The sequence below is a fragment of the Drosophila ananassae genome, chromosome 2R (genome assembly GCF_017639315.1).
Source record: "Drosophila ananassae strain 14024-0371.13 chromosome 2R, ASM1763931v2, whole genome shotgun sequence".
Lineage (NCBI taxonomy): Eukaryota > Metazoa > Arthropoda > Insecta > Diptera > Drosophilidae > Drosophila > Drosophila ananassae.
Genome location: NC_057928.1, coordinates 24,633,849 through 24,654,771, shown reverse-complemented (window position 1 = coordinate 24,654,771; position 20,923 = coordinate 24,633,849). Strand labels below are relative to the sequence as shown.

Genomic DNA, 20,923 nt, shown 5'->3' with positions numbered 1-20,923 from the left:
AAGCTTCCTCATAAATAAAGTTTATTAACTCATATTTTGCATTGTGTAGTTGACAGTAGCACTCTTATGATGACAACGACAGATCCAGCACCCGATATGGTCAGAAGGGCTTCAAACAAGTTCTTCACTTTTGGATTCGGATTCTCCCTGCGAAAGATCAGCGAGGCGTGCACTAAAACTGGCTACCCCGGCTCCAGCTCCTTCTCCGGCGGCGGCGGGTAAATATTTAACTTAACAACTTGCCACCATCCGGAGAAGAAGCAACAAAAGCATCAGCAGCAGCAGTAACACCAGGAACAACAAACACACCATAGACCATAAAAAGCATAAACCGCAAACTCCGAATAGTTTGGATAAGGTTAAGAAAAGAGAAGAGCTGCCAAGGGGCACTGGAGTATATAGCGGGGGCGCAGTGTACATATAACGTGTAACCAAAACAGCTGTAACGCATTGAAGAAAAGATCAGCCAACGACCAGCCGAGGGCATGCCAGCCAGCCACTCCCCCACAGCCGCTCTTCCGCCCACCTTGGAATTCTTCCGCCTGAAGAATCGTCCCCGCCGATCAGTTGCATCGAACAAACTCGTTCTCCCAATTTTGTATGAACGAACCAGCCAATGTGCAACGAACATGGGCTTCAACTGGTCCGATAGTGATGATCATTTGACTCTTTAAAGCTTAAATTTTTTACTTAACTAATTAATAAATCCTTCAGTTCAGTAAAAAATATATACATATATCGCCAGTAGTCAGCCAGTATAAGGTTTTGTAGTTAGTAGTTTTCGCTAGTTTTTAATGAAATTATTTAGTATTTTAAAAAAAGAAAAATTTAATAAAAGTTCAAAAACTTTTTAAGTTGATAGTTTCGATAGGCCAAAAATTATATTTTTTGAAGTTCAATACAATTTTCTAAAAAATATTTACGTATCATATAATCATACATAATATATTTGACTCATAATGTTACGGTTCTACTGAATCATTAACTCTACCGAATCATCAAAGTGTTTCTAATTTTTATTTAGATATAAATTTAAAGAATAAAAACAGTTATCTTAGTCCTAATATATTAATTTTTTTTTTTATTTTTAATATTTTTCAAAAATATTTTTAATTATAAACAAGGAAAAATATTCATACCTTGAATCAACAATAATTTTAAGACATGGTTCAGGAAACAGTAAACAAAGACCCATAAACACCTAAAAATTGAAAATTTTTTCCATTTATTGATAAATTAATAAAGCATTGATTTTCCGCATATCTCGGAACCATTTATAGAGATTTTGGAGCACCTCGAGGTGGCTGCACTGGTCGCGTCGACGATCAGCGATCGTTAACTGGACTTTCGGTTTCGGCTGGGGACTGGGGATTTTCAGTTCGTCTCGGGAACTCTAAGCGATCGGTTTGGTTCATGGTTAGCTCCGCCGCGTCAGAAAATATATTTTTGAATTCGAAAACCGAATCGGTTCTGGCATACGGAAGCGGCTAACGCAATAACAACAATCGATAACGAGAGAAAATCACAATTGACGGGAAATATACTCCTCCGTATGTGTTTATAAATATATTTTTTAAAAGCCCCATTCACGGTTTTGCATATAATTTATTATTGAAAAAGCCAAATGCCGCGTATCTGCTTAATGTCAGCCCAAAAACTCAATTGAATTTATGGTTTGTGATTGCAAATTTGACATAATTGTGTTTTGATTTATTTGTGTGTCTGAGGCATCTTTAAAATTAATCTGGCCACGATTATCGCACAATAGCAGGGCATCCCAGTGTTTTCGCGGGCCATTTCGAATTTGTTCGCTGTGTCTGTAAGTCGTATGCAAATATTATAAATTAATTGCAATTATTTATGAATTGAATGTGTGTCAAGCGACGTGCGACATTTCCTAGTGCATTAATCTTGCTCAAAATCGGCATACCTAGTGGCTGGCTGCTGTTTAATTTTTTTTTCCAGTAGTGGGGTAAATCCTGTCTAGGAGTTTCATGTCACTAGTGGACGTAATTTGCATTTTATGGAGTGGCTAACCGACTTGCGTATACCTTAGCTGTCTTGGGTTATTAGCAGTTACTGTCCAATGATTCTATAAACGGTCTTTGAATTAATTAGTGTGAGAACTTCATTCGCTGGACAGTGTTTTTCAATTAGTAGGAATATGTTTTTCCTGCATATATAATTTCCATTATCTATATAGTTTAACCATTTTAATCTGACAGAATTCAGACTTCAAGATAAGGTCTCACCGTCTTAGCCTCCCTACATCCATTTGACTTTTTAAGGGCCTATGCTAATGTAGACCCATTCAAATTTGTTTAAAATGGTGTGACAAAAGCTGAATATTCAATAAATTTGAATAATTTAATTAATACTTTCCTTTGTTGTGATCGGAGTTCGGGGTTATCACCACAATTATGTAAGTTCGCGGCGATGCATTCTGCATTTTCACACATATCATGGCCGGGCAGGTGCGCAATCAAAAATCGTTGTCTTGGGCACGATTCGTCCGAATGCGATCGTGCCTTCCTGCATATCATAATCTTTTAACAAATATTGTTATTATACAGCAGAGTTAGGGGGGCTGGTGGTTGGTGGCACATGCCCATGTCCCATGTCCCATGTCCATGTATTTCTTGCTTTTTCCTGCGCTTTGCTAATTAGCCAAAGTCATTTGCATAAATTACGCAGCTAACGGTAACTGGGTTTATGTCTTCTGTCTGGCCTAGTCCAGGAACAGAAACCGAAACAGCAACAAAGTCACGGGTCATGAGCCCATGAGCTATGGGAGTTTGGGGCATGTGGAGGCGTGGCCCCTGCCCAGCCGCCCCCTTGCAGCTGCAAAGCAATTAGCAAAAGACTGGACATGGCCGGCACATTGGGCTCTACTCTTGGAGGTATTTTCCTTTTTTGCCTTTTTTGGGCCGTTGCAATTGTTATTGAAATGAGTTTTCGTATTTCGGCTTGAACTTGTAGGCTTTTTTTTGTGCACTGACAGAAGACAGTTAAAGCTATTTTTACAATATTTTCTATCATACATTATTCCTTAAAAAAGAAACATTTTTTTGGGCTACTTCTTTCTGTTCATGGTAGAGCTTTTTGGCTTACTATTTTTCTCAGTGCCCTTTGGGGGCTGGTGTTTCTTTTTTTTCACTTAAATGTCAAACTCTCGATGTTGAACATATTGCATAGTTTTCGCTTTTCATCTCTCTGAGTTTGTTAGGGAGGAAACGCACTAACAAAGGCAAACAGCATTCCTTTAATTGGACTTGAAAGTAAAGTGTAAACAAAAAATGCGATCGTACGACCCATGGCCCCACTCACAGCCAGTTTGTTGATCTTGTTAAAAAATAAAAACATTAAAAAATCCACAAAAATACAAAAAATAAAAAGTCGGAAAAGAGAGAGACATCAAATGTAAACGAGATACAAATGCTGGACAAAAATGTGTCATGATTTTGCATATTAAAGACAGCGACACAATATCAACAGGCGAAATAAAACAGCATGTGAAATATACTATCAAATGGCCGGTCTATGGCCCCCTATTAACCATTTGGCTGTCTGGTGGGCTGGCAGCCTGGCTGGCCGTGATTTTTCAACCCATCAGAGCTGTCGGTCTGTCGTGGGAAAACGAAGACCCAACCGTCAACAAGAACAATAAACAAAGCGCCCCGTAGGAATGAATGAAATGTTGAACTCCTCCTCCCAGCCGACCATCCTCCCATCCAATCCTCCAGCGTGTCAGGGCAGTCGGAGCATGAGGCAAATATTTGGCAATCCGTCAGATAAGATACATTCGATAATACCCCGAAACGATCGGTTATTGAACCCCAGCAAGGCGGAAAAATAATTGGGACGCTGGGCTGGGTGGTAGGAATATATATTTAGAAGGGGGAGCCAGTAAACAACATTCTTGGATTAGGTTACTTAGAACTCTATATCTTAGATTCTTAACTTCGTAACGATCTATAGAATATAAACAGAAGTTTTGTGAGATGTTTTCTTGGATATACGGTTTAAACTTAGCTTTAAAAATTCTAAAAAAAAAAAGATCTAGATATATTAAATAGTATAAAAGTTTTAGAATGAACTATTACCCAAAACTATTGTTCTCTTTATAAAGAGAAGAAATAACAAAATCATACACTTTACTCTAAAAATTGCAATACTTTGTAAGAAGCCCTCAAGTCAAGAGTTCAACCTCCAAGCCGATCAGGCTATTGAACCCCCGAGTTGCATTAAAATTATAACATTTTTGATTTGTGGTTAGTTTTCCACAATACCCTCTTTACTTTCTCCGTTTTCCACCCACTGGGGGTGCGATAGGACATGTAATGCCCTAAATGTCTTGCCAAGAGAAGTCTTCGTTCTGGGATTCCCCCAAGATCTGAGGCGTTTTGCAGCCCATCTCTGCTGTCGGTATAATGTTAATGAAAGCAGCGCTGAAAAGCGTTTGCCACAGCCAATAGCAACAAATTTGAATTTCCCTCGGGGCGGCCATAAAAAATGCTGTTGCCGAGGGGCAAGTTTCCAAACGCACACAAATTCCCGATGCTGGGGGGATCTCCTCGGCAGGCGGCGTTAAGCTTTTAGTTTATCTCTTTATAAGAACTTGAGGAGCGGCCCCGATTACACAAAACATAAATAAAAACGCATGCTAAACTGGCAGCTGTTTGGAATTGCACAAACAACAAAAAAATATAAAATGAACCGGAGTACTATACTATATGGAGGGTGAGAGGTATTTAATTAACATTTAAATGGCCGGCAGTCGGAGAAGTCCGAGGCAAAGTTCTTACTTTAAATTAAATTCCAAAAATGCATCGGCCGATGATCAATTTACACTATATTTAACAGAGTAAACAAAGAATAAAGTAAATGGGAGGGAATTTTCAAAAGTGTTTCGGATAATTGGGTAATTTTAGTAAAGTTCTCTAAGATGATTAATGGAAAAATGAGGAAGATGTTAAAAAAATATAGTTCTTAAAATTTCTTAGCAACAAACTAAACATGTCACGAAGAAACATTAGCATTGAAACGGAAGTAGCTCCTTATGGAGGACAAGGATTTTATATATACATACTTCTTCCTCAAAATATATCTGATACAATTAGTTTTTCTTTATAGTCTGACTCACTTTATTAGAATGTAAATGTCTCTGAAATATTTTAATTATCTCATTCATAGAGCTCACTGTACTCCCGTCATCTCCCCAAGTTTCCTTTTGTATATATAGCGTCTGTTTTACGCATCGCTCGTGATTCATTGGCCATAGCTCATGTCTGGGTCAGATCTCGTGGATGCAGAGACACCGAGATACAGATACACCCACAGAATCCGTGTCTTGTCAGGGTGACAAAAATAAAGTTGACACTTTTCCCCATCGAGGGAGAGTCTTCCTCGATGGTATCCACGCCTATTTCGCCGGCAAACAGTGTTTAGCTCGTGATTTATGTGCTGGGAAAACGAATCAATAACACTTAACACACACTAATTTCTAGACCCAAACTGCGGTGGGGCTGCTAGAAAATTTATGGCAGACCCTGCACGAATTCCGGCTAAACTATAAAAGACTCTCTGAGAAACTGCAACCGTAGAGCCCCGAACAATGATTAATAATTGATTCTTGAGGCAATGCCGGCTATTAATTAAAGATATATCAAAATATCGGCTGTGGGCTGGCTCGCCATACGAATCTTTGGATGGATATCTGAATCTCCACCTTCAGATCCAGACAAAGCAAAAACTGCCTTTGCAGTTGGCCGCCTCAGATTTGATTTATCTCCGGACTGACCGTTTTCGGCAATCCCCGGCAAGGTCAAGGCGAGTTGTCAACGCGACTTTGAAGCAGTTGCCCGGCTTAGATTTCAATGGAATCAAGTTGTTTTTCTCTAACGACTGGATTTCTTCATCTCTCCATCGCTTTTATTTGTCTTATTTTATTCATTTGTGACTCGGCGTGTCTGCAGTCTCGATTTAGTTTATTGGCGGCGCCCGAAAAACCTTTTTACCATTTTGAACATTTTTCGCTTTTTGCATTTCTCGGAACTCTTGCAGAGTTATGACAACTGGCTGGGGGTTGGGTCTGTTGTCCGGAATCGGGTCTGGTCCGGTCTGGACACTCGGACATTTGACAGTCATTTGAGTGGCAGTCGTGCCCAGGAGGGCTTTTGGGTCTGGGGATCCCAGGGTTTCACTTACTAAGCGGCTTACGACCGCACCTGATGGATCTCCATTTCTCTGGGCTCTCTTGTTCGATGCAATCCAGAAAGGCTCGAACTTGCCACATTTCCCTTTGCTGACTTACATACTTGATTAGCGTTTCCCAATCTCTTGCTGGGGCTTTTTAATTAGCGCACAAAATTTTAATGACGACTCGAGACTGCTGTCAGTGGAGCCTATAAAAAATTCGATTGAGTATTCAATTGTATCTACACTGAAGAAAATGTCTTGTTTTTGCTTGTCTTGAAGATTGACAGAGAACTGGGCACTTTTCTCAGTGCACCCTTTTTTGTAATTGTTCCACAAGAACATGTGTTAGATCCACTTTAATGACCAGGGCGGGTGGAATCATAAATTCAAGTTTAAGCAATGAATATTAATAAGCTCACTGAGCAATAATTGCAATAATTGCTTTTCCTCGGTGGGTTGTCGGGTGGTGCGGGTAGTGTGCCTTTTTTTTGGTGGTGCGTTCTGACAAATGATGCCCCTGATCCACAACAGCCCCGCAGTGCGTGAAATTTTGAAAAATGAGTGGAACAAAGCGAAAATTGATGCACTTTTGGCTTCCGGCTTCGGTTCACTCCACTTGGCCTCAACTTTTGGCAGCTCCTGCCGGTTAACTGTTAACGCGTTCTTACTCGCAATTTTCGTTTTGTTTAACGTGTGATTTATCAGCCAGAACAACGGCCAGAGCAGGAATAATAATCACGGGCATCGTCATCACCGGTTCGGTTGAACAAATTGCCTTTGTCTCTGTCTCGGACTCGAGAACCCAACTTGGAACCATAAGTGGTGACCACTCGACCATGAAAACCGTTGGCCCCATCATGAAAACCGAAAAAAGACCGCTTCAGAAAGGTAAAAGGGTATACCAGAAACCCCTTTTAAAATAATACTTCCTTAAACTCCGAAAGAGGGCACAAATTATGACAGAATTTGGACAGTAAGTAGCGCAATATTTGCATAAAACTCTCAACAGACTATTCTTATGGAGTGTATCTGTGGAGTCGGGGCGATCCTTCTGACTAGATTCTTGTTAATACATTTATGCTACCTTTCAATTACCGGCGATGATGGACAGACAGGTCGGCGCTTGGCCAGACAAAGGAATCCGTAATGAGGTGGATCCGCTGGTGGATCCGTGTTTTTGCTTACATTAAGCCGGGCGTGCAAAAATGCCTAGGAATTTGAAAGAGAACGAAAGTGAATGTACTGGGATGGGGGGCCAGCACTGGAGAAACAAGTTCAGCTCTTAATAAAGTCGGAATATCATTCTGTTTATTTTTACTTGCAGTTCCTCCAAGCTAGCGGGACATCATCTTTAATGCCAGAAATGATGGGATTCAGCTCATTAGTGCTGCTCTGCTGCACAGTCCTGCTGCTGGGAACGGCGGCATCAGGTGCACAGAATGCCAGCAGCACCAGTTTCGGCCAAAACAGGACGCATCTCCATCGGGGACACAATCACCGGCAGCGGCACCAAGGCAGCTCGCCCACCCACCAAAGACAGCAGCGGAGGCTCCAGCCAGTTGGCCACAACCAGCCGAAATCGGATGTGGAGCTCTTGCCGGGAATGACCATGCAGGAGGTCACCAGACTGCGCCGAGTCCATCCCCACAATCCCTACAACAGAGTCCAGACGCGACGCCTTCACCAGACCAGGCCCAACTCCGAGTGGGACTACAACACCTACAACGTTCTGACAAACACCTACGGACCACCGCCTCCACCTGTTCCTTCCTCCTCGCGGTCTGGCAAGGGCCAGGATAACACGCAGGATGTGGAGTTTATCGGTGTGCGGGAGCGGGGCAGGGGTTACGCCTTCGTGCCCTCGGTCACCACCACCACGGCTCCCCCGCCCAACCTGAACAGGCGGTCGGCGAACCCCAATTTCGGCAGCAGCATGGGCACTATACCGCCCCTGGTTCCGGCCAGAAGGGGCTACAGTTACACCACCACCACCACTCCGGCGCCAGTCTCCACCTTTACCACGGAGGATCCCTTCGAGACGAACACCATCGGGCGAGGCCATCCCACAGACCCCAAGGAAATGGAGAGGTGAGATTGTCCATCAACTGTTGATCCTTAAATATTATCTTAAATTAACAATTAAACTAAGACCTCTATATCCCATCGGTGCTGACCTTGCACTCGGCTCAGTTCATTGAGCTATCGGAAAGAATTATGGTTTCGGGTCACACCCCGAGGATAGATAGATGAGGCCTGAAGATGACGCTGGATAGTCCGGCGATCTTTCAGCGGCATTTGGGTGGGGCGTGTCCGATTGCATTTATCAGAGTCTGGGCCCAGCAGTTCAAGGTTGTTGCAGCCATAAATTAAATAAAATCAAAAGCCGGGACTGGCTTTACCTTTGGCCCGAGATCTTCGCGCCAGGTCTGCTGTGGCTTATCGCGGCGCATATAAATTATTTAAATATTATGACACGGCGAGCTTTCAATGTCGGAGATCCAGCAGCTGCTAATTTGGGCCCATTCAAGAGACCAGTTCGATCCAAATGCCATGGGATTCACGGAAAGAAAAAGGTGATTCTTTACACTTTTTGGGTAGACATTTAAGAGTAGTCGTAGATGTCTAAGAAAATCCTAACTTTCTTTGATTAAAAGCTCTCTCTTATTATTTAATAATTTATTTCTTCTTTATAAGTATAGTATTTTTTTCGAGTGCCTGGGAATTAGCCTCAAGGCCAAGTGCTTGTAGTTGCTCTCCGTGATTTCCACGGGCACTTCCCCCGGCTTCAATTGTCGTGTGTCAATTGCAGCGAATCAATGAGCGAGCACTTGAGCTCGAAACAATTGCAATAGCAGCTCCTTAAGTGTAACAGGCCGTGATTTTCATCGATCTTCGGCTAGATATACGAGGCCTGTCTTCGATCTGGCCAAGATTGCCATACCGCAGTGGCGTGGCGTGGCATTGACTCGAAAAGGCAACAATCCACGCTCGAGTGTCGCCTTCGCTGCTGGTGTCTCCGCCGTCATTTTAAGGTAATAAACTTTAACGAGTTTTCAATTGCCAGTGCTGATGTTTTCTAATTGGTATTAATGCGCCTCTACTTAAGGGCCAAAGGCATGCCACTGTCATCATCCGACGGGGCGGGGAAACGCTGCGTATGCGCAATCTGAGAGGAACTCTGTAGGAATTTTCGTGTAATGCTGCTGTTGTGGTCGCTGCTGGTGCTGCTGTTGCAAATTATGACACTTTTTGATTTATGCGGCAACTGCCAAAATGCTGCCACAAGGCAAATGCACAGCTAGCATCATCAGTCATACCACAGTGTGGCAAAGGATTTAGATAAAGTGTGGCACAAAGGGGATAAATCCCCTCCATTTAGGCAAACATTAAAAGTATTTTTCTTGCAGTGCAGATTTTTTAATTTCTGAATACGTAGGCGCTGGTGCCGTGCCTGTATTTTGTTGCTTCTATTTATTTAGGCGCTGCACGTGCACCGACATTCGGCTACAAGTGGCAAGTTGCAACAGAGTGTGTATGGAAATGACTTCTCGTATGGATGGCTGGTGTCCGATTCGCAACGATATTCACACGCCGCCATCAGCATATATCAGCGGTATATACATATACATATTCGGTGTCCCCTCCGTCACCACCGATCGAACCTGGTTAATGGGTAATGGCCGGTGCAACGTTTCAATTGCGGTTGCAAGCTCCGTGTTAATCAGCGTCATATGCGGCGATTTGCGGATAAGTGTGCGGCTAAGCCGTTTTCCGCTCCTTTGGCCATGCCACAGTGGGTCAGGAAATCGCTTTTAATTAACCACCTCGTGTTGCAACTTTATGCGCGAAGTCGAACCATTTGAACCCCCTTCGAATTGGCTTTACCGCCCGGTTGTTTGCACCACTGTTTCTGGCTTCTGTTTTGATAAATTCAATCGATGTCTGCACTGTGCATGTTGTGGCCAATTTGTTTTTGCCTCTGTGGCAGTGGCAGTTGCATGTGCCTGACACTTGATTGATGTCTGTTTCTTTGATTTTTTCTTTTGGTTTTTGGTGGGGCAGCTCCCATTGATTGACTTTTGATTTGGTATTGCATTGCGCCATCGATCGATCGCCAATGATCTGAAACACGAGCTAATGAATTAATTATAGATTCCGCGTAGGCCGATGCCACACTCTCCCTAAATACCCGCCGAGGTGTTGATTCAGGGAGGGCGCAGTGCAGCGGGGCGTGGCAGATACTCGCTTAAATGCCACTTGCAGTTCGAGTATCTGCCAGATACGGGTATCCGCAACAAGCCTGACTCTAAAATCGAAAACAAAGCAGGGCCTTGACTTCAATCAGGCGCAGCAATAAAAGCCAAAGCAACAATTGGCAAATGCACAATCAAATGAGACAAGAGTCGGCCCAGAGAGTTATGTGCACCCCGACCAGCCACACCGACATTGTGACCCCAGTTGAAGTTGCAGACTGCACTGGGAAGAATATTTATTAAATTATATTTCAGTTTTTGTAAGAAAAGGTAGTAAGAAAAGTAGGTCTTAAGTAGGTACGCTCTAAGTAAACCCTAGGAGGGTCCTAATTGTGATCCTTTAAAGCCACGAGGAGCATTGCTCCATAAGGGCATAGCATATCTAATATTTAAAAAGAATACTCCCTTTTTTTGAGTGTAAGTCTTAGACAGAGAGACCCACTCGCAGCTGGATGTGGAGCCAGGGCTCGAGTCCGCCGCCTGCAAATTGCTTGTCAACAATCGACTCCAGGTCCGGGGCTGGCTCTGCGATAATTATGGATAGGAAACAGGGCAGAGGGGGCACCGAGGGCAGCCGGATAGTGCGGCAGCGGGGGTGAGTGACGAATGATTTGATATGCTGCTCTTGGAAAAACTGCACTTAGAATGCGGCTGGAGCTGGAGCTGGAGCTGGGACTGGGGCTTGGGCCTGGGCCTGTGAAAATTCGTTAACATTTTGCACCGTGAAGCATTGTGCTCAATGGCTACGCCTACGCGTGCCCAGCAAAATACAAAAAAGGTATAAAAACATGAAGACTCTAGGAGCTGGAGTTACGGGCACTGGTCTTATCTGAAGTCCAAGTCATGCCATCAGGTTGGGGGAAACCTTGGCCCAGGCAGAAGCTCGTTTAATGAGTTTTTCTTGGGATTTGTTGGGGAAACCAACCACACTTGGCAACCTCCAAGCCGTGCCGCCAAAGTCCCAGTGCACGTGCTCATCAAAAATCAGCGAAAAACACGACATGATATGACATCAATTGAACAAATTGCAGCTTGACAAATGCAAATCGTTGACTTGCCATCTCAATATTCGCTTAAATTAAGATGGATTTCTCGTCTACGCCCAGGGGAGGGCAGCCGAGAGCCTTGATTGAAAACTTGTTAGCTTTATGGATGCCTTTTGAATTCTTTGACCCCGTTTCACTTATTAGTCATGGTCAGTGTCACTGAAAACAGATCAGGCTGTGCACCTTTTGTGGGTGTAGTTTATTGGATTATGCATGTTATCTATGGAACTGCTGGAGCACATATTCGGGTCAAAGGTTTTATTTGTAGCACTTTCCCTTGGGAGTGTCAGGTAAAAATATTTGTTCAAGTATCACATTTCCAGTGGAGTTACTTACTTTCGATATGGAAATGGAATTCAGGCATGTGATGGATTGATTTCTGAGTGTGAAAAGGAAATAAAACTATAGTATTTTATGAAATTAAAAAGAAAACAAGTGACATTCCATGATACTATGATACTCACCTTTTAAATGATATAATTAAGTTTAATTTTGTATTTATTTTTCTATGCAAAGATAGCTATTGGTAGGAACTTAAAATAGACCATTTTTGAAAATCCATATAGTAGCTACAAATTTACAAACAAGAAGTAGTTCAAATTTATTTCTATCCCCCCATAAACGCTTTATAGATTAAAGCTCAAATTTATCGCAATACCTACCTTAAGCGATAAAGGAGATTTATTGAATGAAAATGTAAATCTCAATTCACGGTCTAAATTACGCCTATTGTCTGGGCGGCTGTCTGCGCCATGCAATTAGTGTTTTTTCTGCATATAAACACAAGTAAGTCACTCCGAGCGTGGATTGGACAATCGACAGTGGGCACTGGACTGAGTGGACCGTGGATAGATGGACGGCTGGACAGGGTCAGCTCCGTCACAATGGAACTGCATTGGCATCTGAGGCAGCTGAACAGTAATTTGCAAATCACGCAGCTTCGCATCTCAAGTTGAAAATTGGGTTAATGCAATGCTGGAGGGAGATTGCGAGCGAGTCTGAGTCTGAGGTGGAGACTGAAACAGTCCCCCTGCCGGGTGGACAGATGGACATGCGGACAGATTACATGTAAACCCGTTCAGATAGTGGGCCAGGGGAGGTATCACTGGGTGGGTTATGGTGACGTTGTCTTTGCATTGCTTTTGTCTTGCAGCCAGTACAAAAGACAACAAAACTGTGAGCGCCACACACGAGCTGGAACCCAAAAGTCGGCTCGCAACATGACGCACAAAATTCCGACCATACACCCTGCACTGTAACAAATCTTATTATCATTACCAGAGCCATAAACTATGTGACTCATGAACACATAACTTTTAAAGAGTTCATGGGAAAAATTCTATATTTTTTGGAAGAAAAGCATTTAAATTTCCAGTCTAATTGATTCACAATCTTTTTTTTATGAAGTCATATTTGCAGCTTGACTCATCCATCATAGTCAATCAAAAAATACATTTATTGATCACAGTTCTTAAGATCTTCTTCAGATATTTTGAAATATATCTTTTAGATGCTCAGAATTGTTTGAATTCTAAAAAAAATACATCTTCATGAAGTCCAATTTTCTAGGACGAACGGATACGTAATGTTTAAAATATCTAATATCAATTTTGGTGACGAAACAATTCATACATATTTACATAAAAATTAGCACATACATTACATTAAAAGAAATTATTTTTATATTTTTACTAAAGGTTTTAAGTTCACTTCTTTTAAAATGATAAATAATATTTGTTTAACTACATAAATAGTATAATTATTTGAAAGCTAAAACTACTACATTTTCTCTCAATGTAGCAGATAAGCAGGAGAGCAAACGAGACACGCCATTTGGCTTACTTAATTATGTTGCAATTGGACACCGAGCCGGGCCAGAAACAACCTGGTATTGGGATTGGGTTTTGGGAATGGGAATGGGGCGACTTGGACTGGATTGGATGGGATGGGGATGGGATAGGTTCGGATACGGATAGGAGACGGGTGCACTTGCTTGAGCGTGGGCCGAGAGGTTCGCTGGAAAATATCTTCATCTGGTGCTTTGCGGCAGCCGCTTCTCTGCGATCCATCCCAGTTTCAACCATTTTCCAAGCGGAGCAGCGCTTACAAAATGTGTTACGGCCTTTTCACTCGTCGTTGCGCGATTCGGATCTCAATTTCAGCATTAATATTAAGAGTAACAATAACAATAACGATAACACTAACAAAAGTAGCCGAGAATGGGCCATGTTAATTTGATGAAAATTTGTGTGCGTTTGGCTTTGGTAGTGCTTTTGTTGGCAGTTCATCGGAAAGAGTTAAAGCCGACATACATAGAGGTGGAAGGAAAGAAAGATCTCCCAAAAAATGTGCGGGGGGAAAAAAAGAAGAAAAAAATGGAAATCGTGCACGCCTCTTGCATTTCTCTGGCGTTTTCTTCAGACTCAGATTCGGAGAAGGGCAGAGGAAGCAGCTCACGATGCCACTAATCGGATTTTCGGCCACGGCTCGACACGGCCGTTGTTTAAACAAGTTTGGGCATTAATCATGATTTACACCAGCCCCTCACACACCGCCACACACACACACACTCTCAATCACATTCACACTATATGCGAGTCGGTATCCAGAGGCTGCAGGGCCTCCGCAAGAAGGGCAGCATTAGTGCCCAACTGGGTGGAGATCTGGAAAGAGGGAGGAACGCATTGACAGGCCCCGAGATCTTTTATCGCGCGATTATGTTGTACAAAAAAATAAAAAAAAAAAACCAAAAACGAAGGAAAATCAAGGGGCAGGGACCGCAGTATTGCTTTTGGGGCCACTTCCTGGCCAATGTTGTATATAATCAGCTCAGATTACCACAAAATAGCGCTGCCGACGCACTCCTCCATCGTCCATCCTTTCAGCATTTTCCAAGTCCATTTTCATCTGCAACTCGCAGGCTGTCTGACACTTGCGGCAATTTTCTTTTCACTTTTCGCAACAAATTCCTTCTGCGTCTTTTATTGCATAATCTGGCCAAGAGAGCAAGACAAATTTACAGCCAAATTAGAACTGGCTGGCTGCAGTTGGCCGTGACTGGCGATTTCTGTCAGGAACTCCAAGGTGTCTATTAACTATAGCAAGGGGTTTGTATAAAATATTATTATTAGTAGTGGAAGTGGTAGTTCTTCAATCACTAAAGACCCTGAAAGATCCATAAATGAATATAATTTCCTTATAAAAAAAACTTGTAAATATAATGCCCATATATTATCCCCATTTGATCTGAAATCTATCCTGATTTAGTGCTGACAGGTACTTCAGAGCCATGGAAAGAATTCTTTCAGCTAGAGCTGTCGATGTTTGCCTTTTTGGATGAGGAAGTGACTGCCATGATGAGGGAATTCTTCCCAGGGGAGTCCCTTCTCCAGCTGCTGGTACGGGTATTTGTCCAGTCGCATATTGGATTTCCACTTTTAGTCCGCGCTGAGTGCTGTAATAATTCTCCTGGCAGAAAACGAACAAAACCGAAAGCGGTGGAGCTGCTTCTGCTGCCTGCCGTCTGATGGCTGCTGCACTTGCCGGCCGTGGACATGACTGAAATATTATTAGAAATGGTCATGGCTGAGGCAGTGCGTCTCCGTGGTCCCAGTCGCTGTGGCATCTTCTTCGGGTTCCTTGGCTTCTGGCTGTTGTGGTCACATGGGCGTTGCATTTTACGCTAAGTAAGAATCCAAATAAAGCCAGGCCAGCTGGACCAGGAAGCATGTCTAAAAATGTTCTCCTCCTTCGCCTTCGCCGTTGTGGTTGTCGTTGTCGTGGTTGTTTCTCTTGTCGTTGTTGTCGTCGTCTTGGTCGTGTTACAAGGTGCACTGAAAGTATAACAACTAGATTTGGTAAATGGAAGAGAATGTGTTGTATGACTTGCAATAAAAGCTTAAGCAAGCAAAGTTAGAGGAGACTTCTTGTCAGATTGCTCATTAAAAGTATGTACAAAAAAGGATATAGGGTCTAACTTGATAAATTTTTCTATTTATGCTGTAGTCCATTCTTGAATCCTCATTTTTCCCTGTGCATTGGATTACCGAGGCTATATACATTGTGGGTGAGTGCATCCAACTCGCCTAATGATGCAGCGCAGTTCTGGGGCTCTGTTCTGGATTTGTGCATTTGCTGGTCCGGCCAATTTAAATTCTAATTCCATGTAGCAAATCAGATTAGCTGCCCAGTTTGGCGGACCTCAAATGGCCCAATACAGTTAGCCATTGCTTGCCGCTCTTGAGCCAAGTTTTTAGCCAAGTTTTGGGGCAAGGCTTTTGGCATAGCTTACGGCCAGTCCGGGCCAGGCCCAAAGCGTTTCTCTCCTCCGTGGCGGACAGGGCCATAAACTTCCAGTTTACGACTGTGGTAACAATATTTTTATGTTTTTATAAATTTATTTCACATTTTCATTTGGAAACCCGATAAACACACTAACGACGACAGGGTCTGCGAGAAAGACTTGCACTTTCCCGGCCTATCTCAAAACAGTTTAAAGCTGTTAAGTGTCGCCAAGTTGTTGTGGCCAAAGATTTTAGTATTCGTCTTAACTGTTTCTTAAATGCATTCATGTTGCAGTTGTAAAGATTGAGAAAATGCAAACGGGTTTTCCACGATGGCTCCAATCTCCAAAGAGCTCTATAAAAATGATTTAAATAGTGCTTAGGCTATTGAATGGCAATCCATCTAGCTTAAGCCCATTGTATTTGCCTAATTAGTTTGTTTAGTAATAAAATATGTATACAAAAGAAACGCAAAGGTTGAACTTTTCATGGATTGCATTAAGCCTTTTAAAGTCTTTTAATAAGTTTCCCAAGGTTTAAAATTACACAAAGGAAAATGATAAAATGTTTCCCTCTTTCTTAAAATATATATTTTGTGAAAGGCATTAAACTTTACTTAATCACATTTAGTCAAGGCAAAGATAATAAATATGTATATAGATAAAAGAGCGTTTATTTATTAAATACATAACTCTGACTCATCTTGAAGAGACGCCTATGTACTTTGAACTCAATCTTCCTATGGCCACTTAGAGGGTCCATTTATTAGCCCTGGGTCCGCTGAAACACTCCATTAAGCCCACACACCCGCTCGGAATCACCTCTTGGCCCGAAGCCATCGATGGCTCATTAATTTCTGCGTGGCGGGCAATGAAAATAAATCGTAAATCAATAAACCGCACTCACAAACTTTGGCCTGTTGTTCCTCCAGCATCCTCCTCCGGCCAGCATTTTTTTGCGCCAGCCGGCATTTCCCTTCTTAAAATGCATCTTCTTTTGTGTCTGGTACCGCTGGCTGCATTTCTTGTAAAATTTAACAGTTTTAATTTTTTTGATTAATTGGCCTGCCACGGCATTTTATTTCTGGCTGCTGCTGCCGCTGCTGCTGCTGCCCGAAATACAATTTTGATTGATGTTTTTATAATTTTATGGGTCTGTCGTATTGGAACCGGAACCCTGGGATGCAGCTTATATAAATAACTGATATTTCGGAGATCTTCTGCCGGTGTACCAGTGCCGAAGGAGTTCGCTGAGGTCTAGCCACAGGTGTTCAGGCATTCGGCAATTAAAAATTCAAATTTAATTTTAGCCTAAACGTTTCTAAACAAAGCAATGAAGCCATTCACAAGCCCAAATGCATGCGATTACACTTTGTCTGGCGCTGTCTGGCGCAGCGGGATATATGTGTTTGATGCTGGTGAGTGGAAGGGGTTGAATCTTCTAGAGGTCGGGGGTGCATCTAGTGCATCTGCACAGGGAGAAAATATGTAGCCATTTCTTGAGATGGCTATTAATTATTTAAAAAGGCCATGCCTTCTCATCAGAAAAATTTGAAAAATAGGGATCAAAAATTTTGTTCCAGGATTTTGATGAGGATTAAAAGGGAATCGAACTACGATTCTTTTAAGGTATCCCGCTTGAGGATCGGATGAGAATTGGCCGAGATATGGGTATTGCTATTGGCCCCATATGAGGCATACATTGGTAGTGTAGAAGACTATTACTATAACTATAGTCTATGTTTTACTATATCACTCTATCTAATCCCTTTATTATGGATAGTATCTATTAGATACCCTTTCCTAATAAACCTGGACTATTTTTTTCTGTGTACTTCCAGTCTGTTCTGAGATTAATGCAGACAGTGGAATGAAGATGGAAATGGGAATGAGAATTTCATGTTGCACTTTGTTGGCACAGTTTCTTCTTTTCGAAAGAAAACTTCCGCATTTTGTTGGCCGTTTTTTGTTATTGTTTTTTTTTTAGTTGGACTTGGCTGGATGTATTTTTTTGTTGTTGGAATATATGGTCCCGTTTGTTTGGCGCCCTTTACGCTGGAAATGCTGGCGCATAAATAACGTGAGAATTATGGTACAAGAGAAGCCAGTTACAGAAAAACAATAAGAACAACGGTCCGGAGCATAAATATGCATGTGCGGCAATAAAGAAATTGGTAAATGTCCCGGTCACAGGACCAATGTGGTGCCACAACTGTGTGTGCCACTTTTCGGCCAACTTTGCCTTGCTCGTTTATATCAGACACTTTTTTTCCTTTGGTTGGTTTCTTGGCCAACGGAAAAAAAGGCCAGCGATCGCGGCAGTCAGCCAGTCAGTCGTCACTCAGTGGCCACGTCACGCGTTGGCAATTGTTTTTGGCCCGCATTGCCAATTACGACACCATCAGCAACCAGCAACTGCAACAGCAGCAACATCAACAGTGCAACAGCAACACCAAGAGGCTGCAACCGGCAGCGGTTAGCGGCTGCCTCAGTCTGCCAATTTATGGATTCACCTCGGTTTTGGGTTTTGGGCCACTTTTGCCTTTTTTTGGCAACCAAAGTCAAAAACCACTTATTATCATCGCTTTTTATGTTTGCCAGCTTGGGGCTAAAGGTCTTAAGAGCATTGCCCAAATCGCTATTTGTATATTTTTGGTTTGGGAAGCACTGGGCTGGCGTCGCAGGAGCTGGGAGATTTTTTGTGTGTGTTTATATCTAAGGTGTGTGTGATAAGTGTTTATGGAGGAAAGTTTTATTAGCACTAAACCAATTGCACAGGTGAAATGCTGGGGAGTTAACCCCATTGCATGTGCATCACATCATTAAATCTTTAATGGATTTTTAAAGTGGATTTGGCCTTTGAAATCAGGAATCAAGCTTGTTTAATAGGAATTATGTTTTTTGAATTTTTGATTTTTTAGATTAACTAACTATGTAAACTAAGTATAGTTAGTCTGTATGGATTTCCAATAATCTTGCAATATTCATCCGTGTCAGCGTTTGACAGCCACTGAACTGTCTGTTGCGTGAACTGGAGCACTTGGCACTGCGGCCAGCTCCTCAAAATGGTTGGGTTTTTTTCATTTTACATTGTCGGACAAATGACATGGCTGCAAGTCATCCGGCTGGGAGCATGTCGTGTTTGTCATCGCTGATACTCGACGATGCTGACACGGAGACACGCTCGTATCGGCTCGGCAACTTGTCCGCTCTTTGCGGACAAACGGACATCTGCGGACACATGTGACAATTGTCCAGACTCTTGGACTGTTGCTGGGCACAGCAACCTGTTGTCCGCCTCCTTGTTATGACAGTAATTGGCTGGAAAAGTCGTCTGGAAAACTCAATTTCACTTTTGCAGATGAGCCGCTGATTTGGGTCAGACAGCCAACTTCACACCTCGCTCTGATTTTTCTAAAAGTTTTAATTTTTCCTTTTCAGGCGGCATATTTGCGTGCAGCAGCGGACGGTGACGATGCCCGTGAAGCGAACAGAGGTATACACCAGGCCGACTTGGAAACACGTTAGCACGCCCTGCCAGCCGCCCTCCTACAACGGACAGATGTGCACGCGGGTGCAGGTGGTTCACGAGCAGGCTTATCGGGATGTGATCGACCACAAAACCGCTCAGCAGATGACCTATGACTGCTGCTCAGGCTGGAGCAGGGAGAACCCAAGGGCGGACGCGTGTTTGAAACGTGAGTTTATAATTATAGGCCATTCGTGTAACAATTCTTAACTATTATTGCTCAATAATAAAGTGTATTTAATAGGCCGTTGTAAAAAACTTAACATGTATTGGAATTGTATGTTTTAGTAAGCGGTTTAATGTAATGGTTCACCATACGTATACGTAATATCAAGTATACGCCTAGTTGCACTTGAAATTCAGTGAAGTAGTTTATCCATCTTAAGTGTACATTTATTACATAATTTTTTATTTGTATAAAGATAAAAATCATGAAAAGTCAATGTTTCTTCTAATCTAGTTAGGTAATATTGCGCTTACCACCTATTGTACATAAAACTGAAATTTAGTTTGCGTATTTTTTTAAGGATAATTGCTTATTTTGAAATAAATATTTTACTGATTTTTCATTACAGCTGTTTGCTCCGTCCGCTGTCAAAACGGCGGAAACTGCACGGCTCCCAACACTTGTAGCTGTCCGACTGGTTATACGGGTCGTTACTGCGAACAGGACATCAACGAGTGCCATACAGAGAAACCTTGCGATCAGCAGTGCGTGAATACTCCAGGATCCTATGTGTGCCGCTGCCGTCAGGGATTCGTGCTGCAGGCGGATCAGCAGAGTTGCCGGAAGACCTCCTCCCACGCCGATGATGCCTTTGAGGCGAGAGATTTGGAGAATGACATCGACGATACAGATGCGGAAGTGGTGATCCGACTGCAGAAGATCGAGAAGTCGCTGGCCAATGAGCGGGTTCATACCAACGAGCTGCAGAAGTCGCTCCAGGCCACTTACAGCGTGGTGGACACCCTGAAAAGCCGGCTGAGCACACTGGTAAGGGCTGTTTAGAATCATTTCAGATAGTTTTTAAAGGAATTGTAATTTTACAGGAAAAGCAGGCACAAGATGTTAACCGCCTTCAGACGAATCTCTACAAGACGGAGTCACGAACAAACAAACTGGAAGGAATGCTGAATCTGCTGCTGAAGTGCCGGAACGGCCCGGATGCCAACTGTCCCTGAAAGAGAACTGCATTTCCCTACACTCTACTTTAATTAAATGTTACTCGTAGTTAACTTAATTGTCCACTCTGTTCCGTGTAGCTGCTCCTGCTTGAAAGCCATTCCCGAAAGCGAGTCGAGTGCCTCTGTAGTCTCTAGAAGCGGCCTTTCAACCAGGCCATTAGTACTTAAGCGAACGTGTCATAAATGTATCGAGATCTGAAGTTTTAGCCGTAAGTGCAGCACCGCACCAATGCACCACCCACAGGAAAGGTGGAGCGTTTAGTTTCTGCATGTATCTGTATATAATTGTAACGTATATGAGAAATCACTGCACAAATAAATGCATTTTTAAACTCAACATTGTGTTTGATTAAAAAAAGAATTTTTTTAGATGCTGTATTATCATTTCATTTAAAAATAATCTATATTTTTGAAAGTAGCATGAACAAAT

General features: G+C 42.6%; 1 protein-coding gene across 2 annotated transcripts; it reads left to right on the top strand.

The window, feature by feature from the left end:
* The first annotated feature begins 1,352 nt into the window (after positions 1–1,352).
* Positions 1,353–20,830, top strand: LOC6507694. 2 transcript variants are annotated; one of them, XM_014909921.3, is made up of 5 exons: positions 1,353–1,550; positions 7,523–8,286; positions 19,221–19,477; positions 19,884–20,302; positions 20,359–20,830. In XM_014909921.3, the coding sequence occupies exons 2-5, from the start codon at positions 7,553–7,555 to the stop codon at positions 20,488–20,490; spliced, it is 1,542 nt and encodes a 513-aa protein (XP_014765407.1). In that variant the 5' UTR covers positions 1,353–1,550; positions 7,523–7,552; the 3' UTR covers positions 20,491–20,830. The 2 variants fall into 2 exon arrangements, with proteins under 2 accessions (XP_014765407.1, XP_014765408.1); XM_014909922.3 differs by having other exon boundaries at positions 1,353–1,819.
* The last annotated feature ends 93 nt before the right edge of the window (positions 20,831–20,923 follow it).

Coding starts and splice junctions, on each gene's coding strand:
- LOC6507694 (XM_014909921.3), top strand. CDS start 7,553: ATGCCAGAAATGATGGGATTCAGCTCATTAGTGCTGCTCTGCTGCACA. Junction 8,287..19,220: donor GACCCCAAGGAAATGGAGAG/GTGAGATTGTCC, acceptor TTTCCTTTTCAG/GCGGCATATTTGCGTGCAGC. Junction 19,478..19,883: donor GGCGGACGCGTGTTTGAAAC/GTGAGTTTATAA, acceptor TTTTCATTACAG/CTGTTTGCTCCGTCCGCTGT.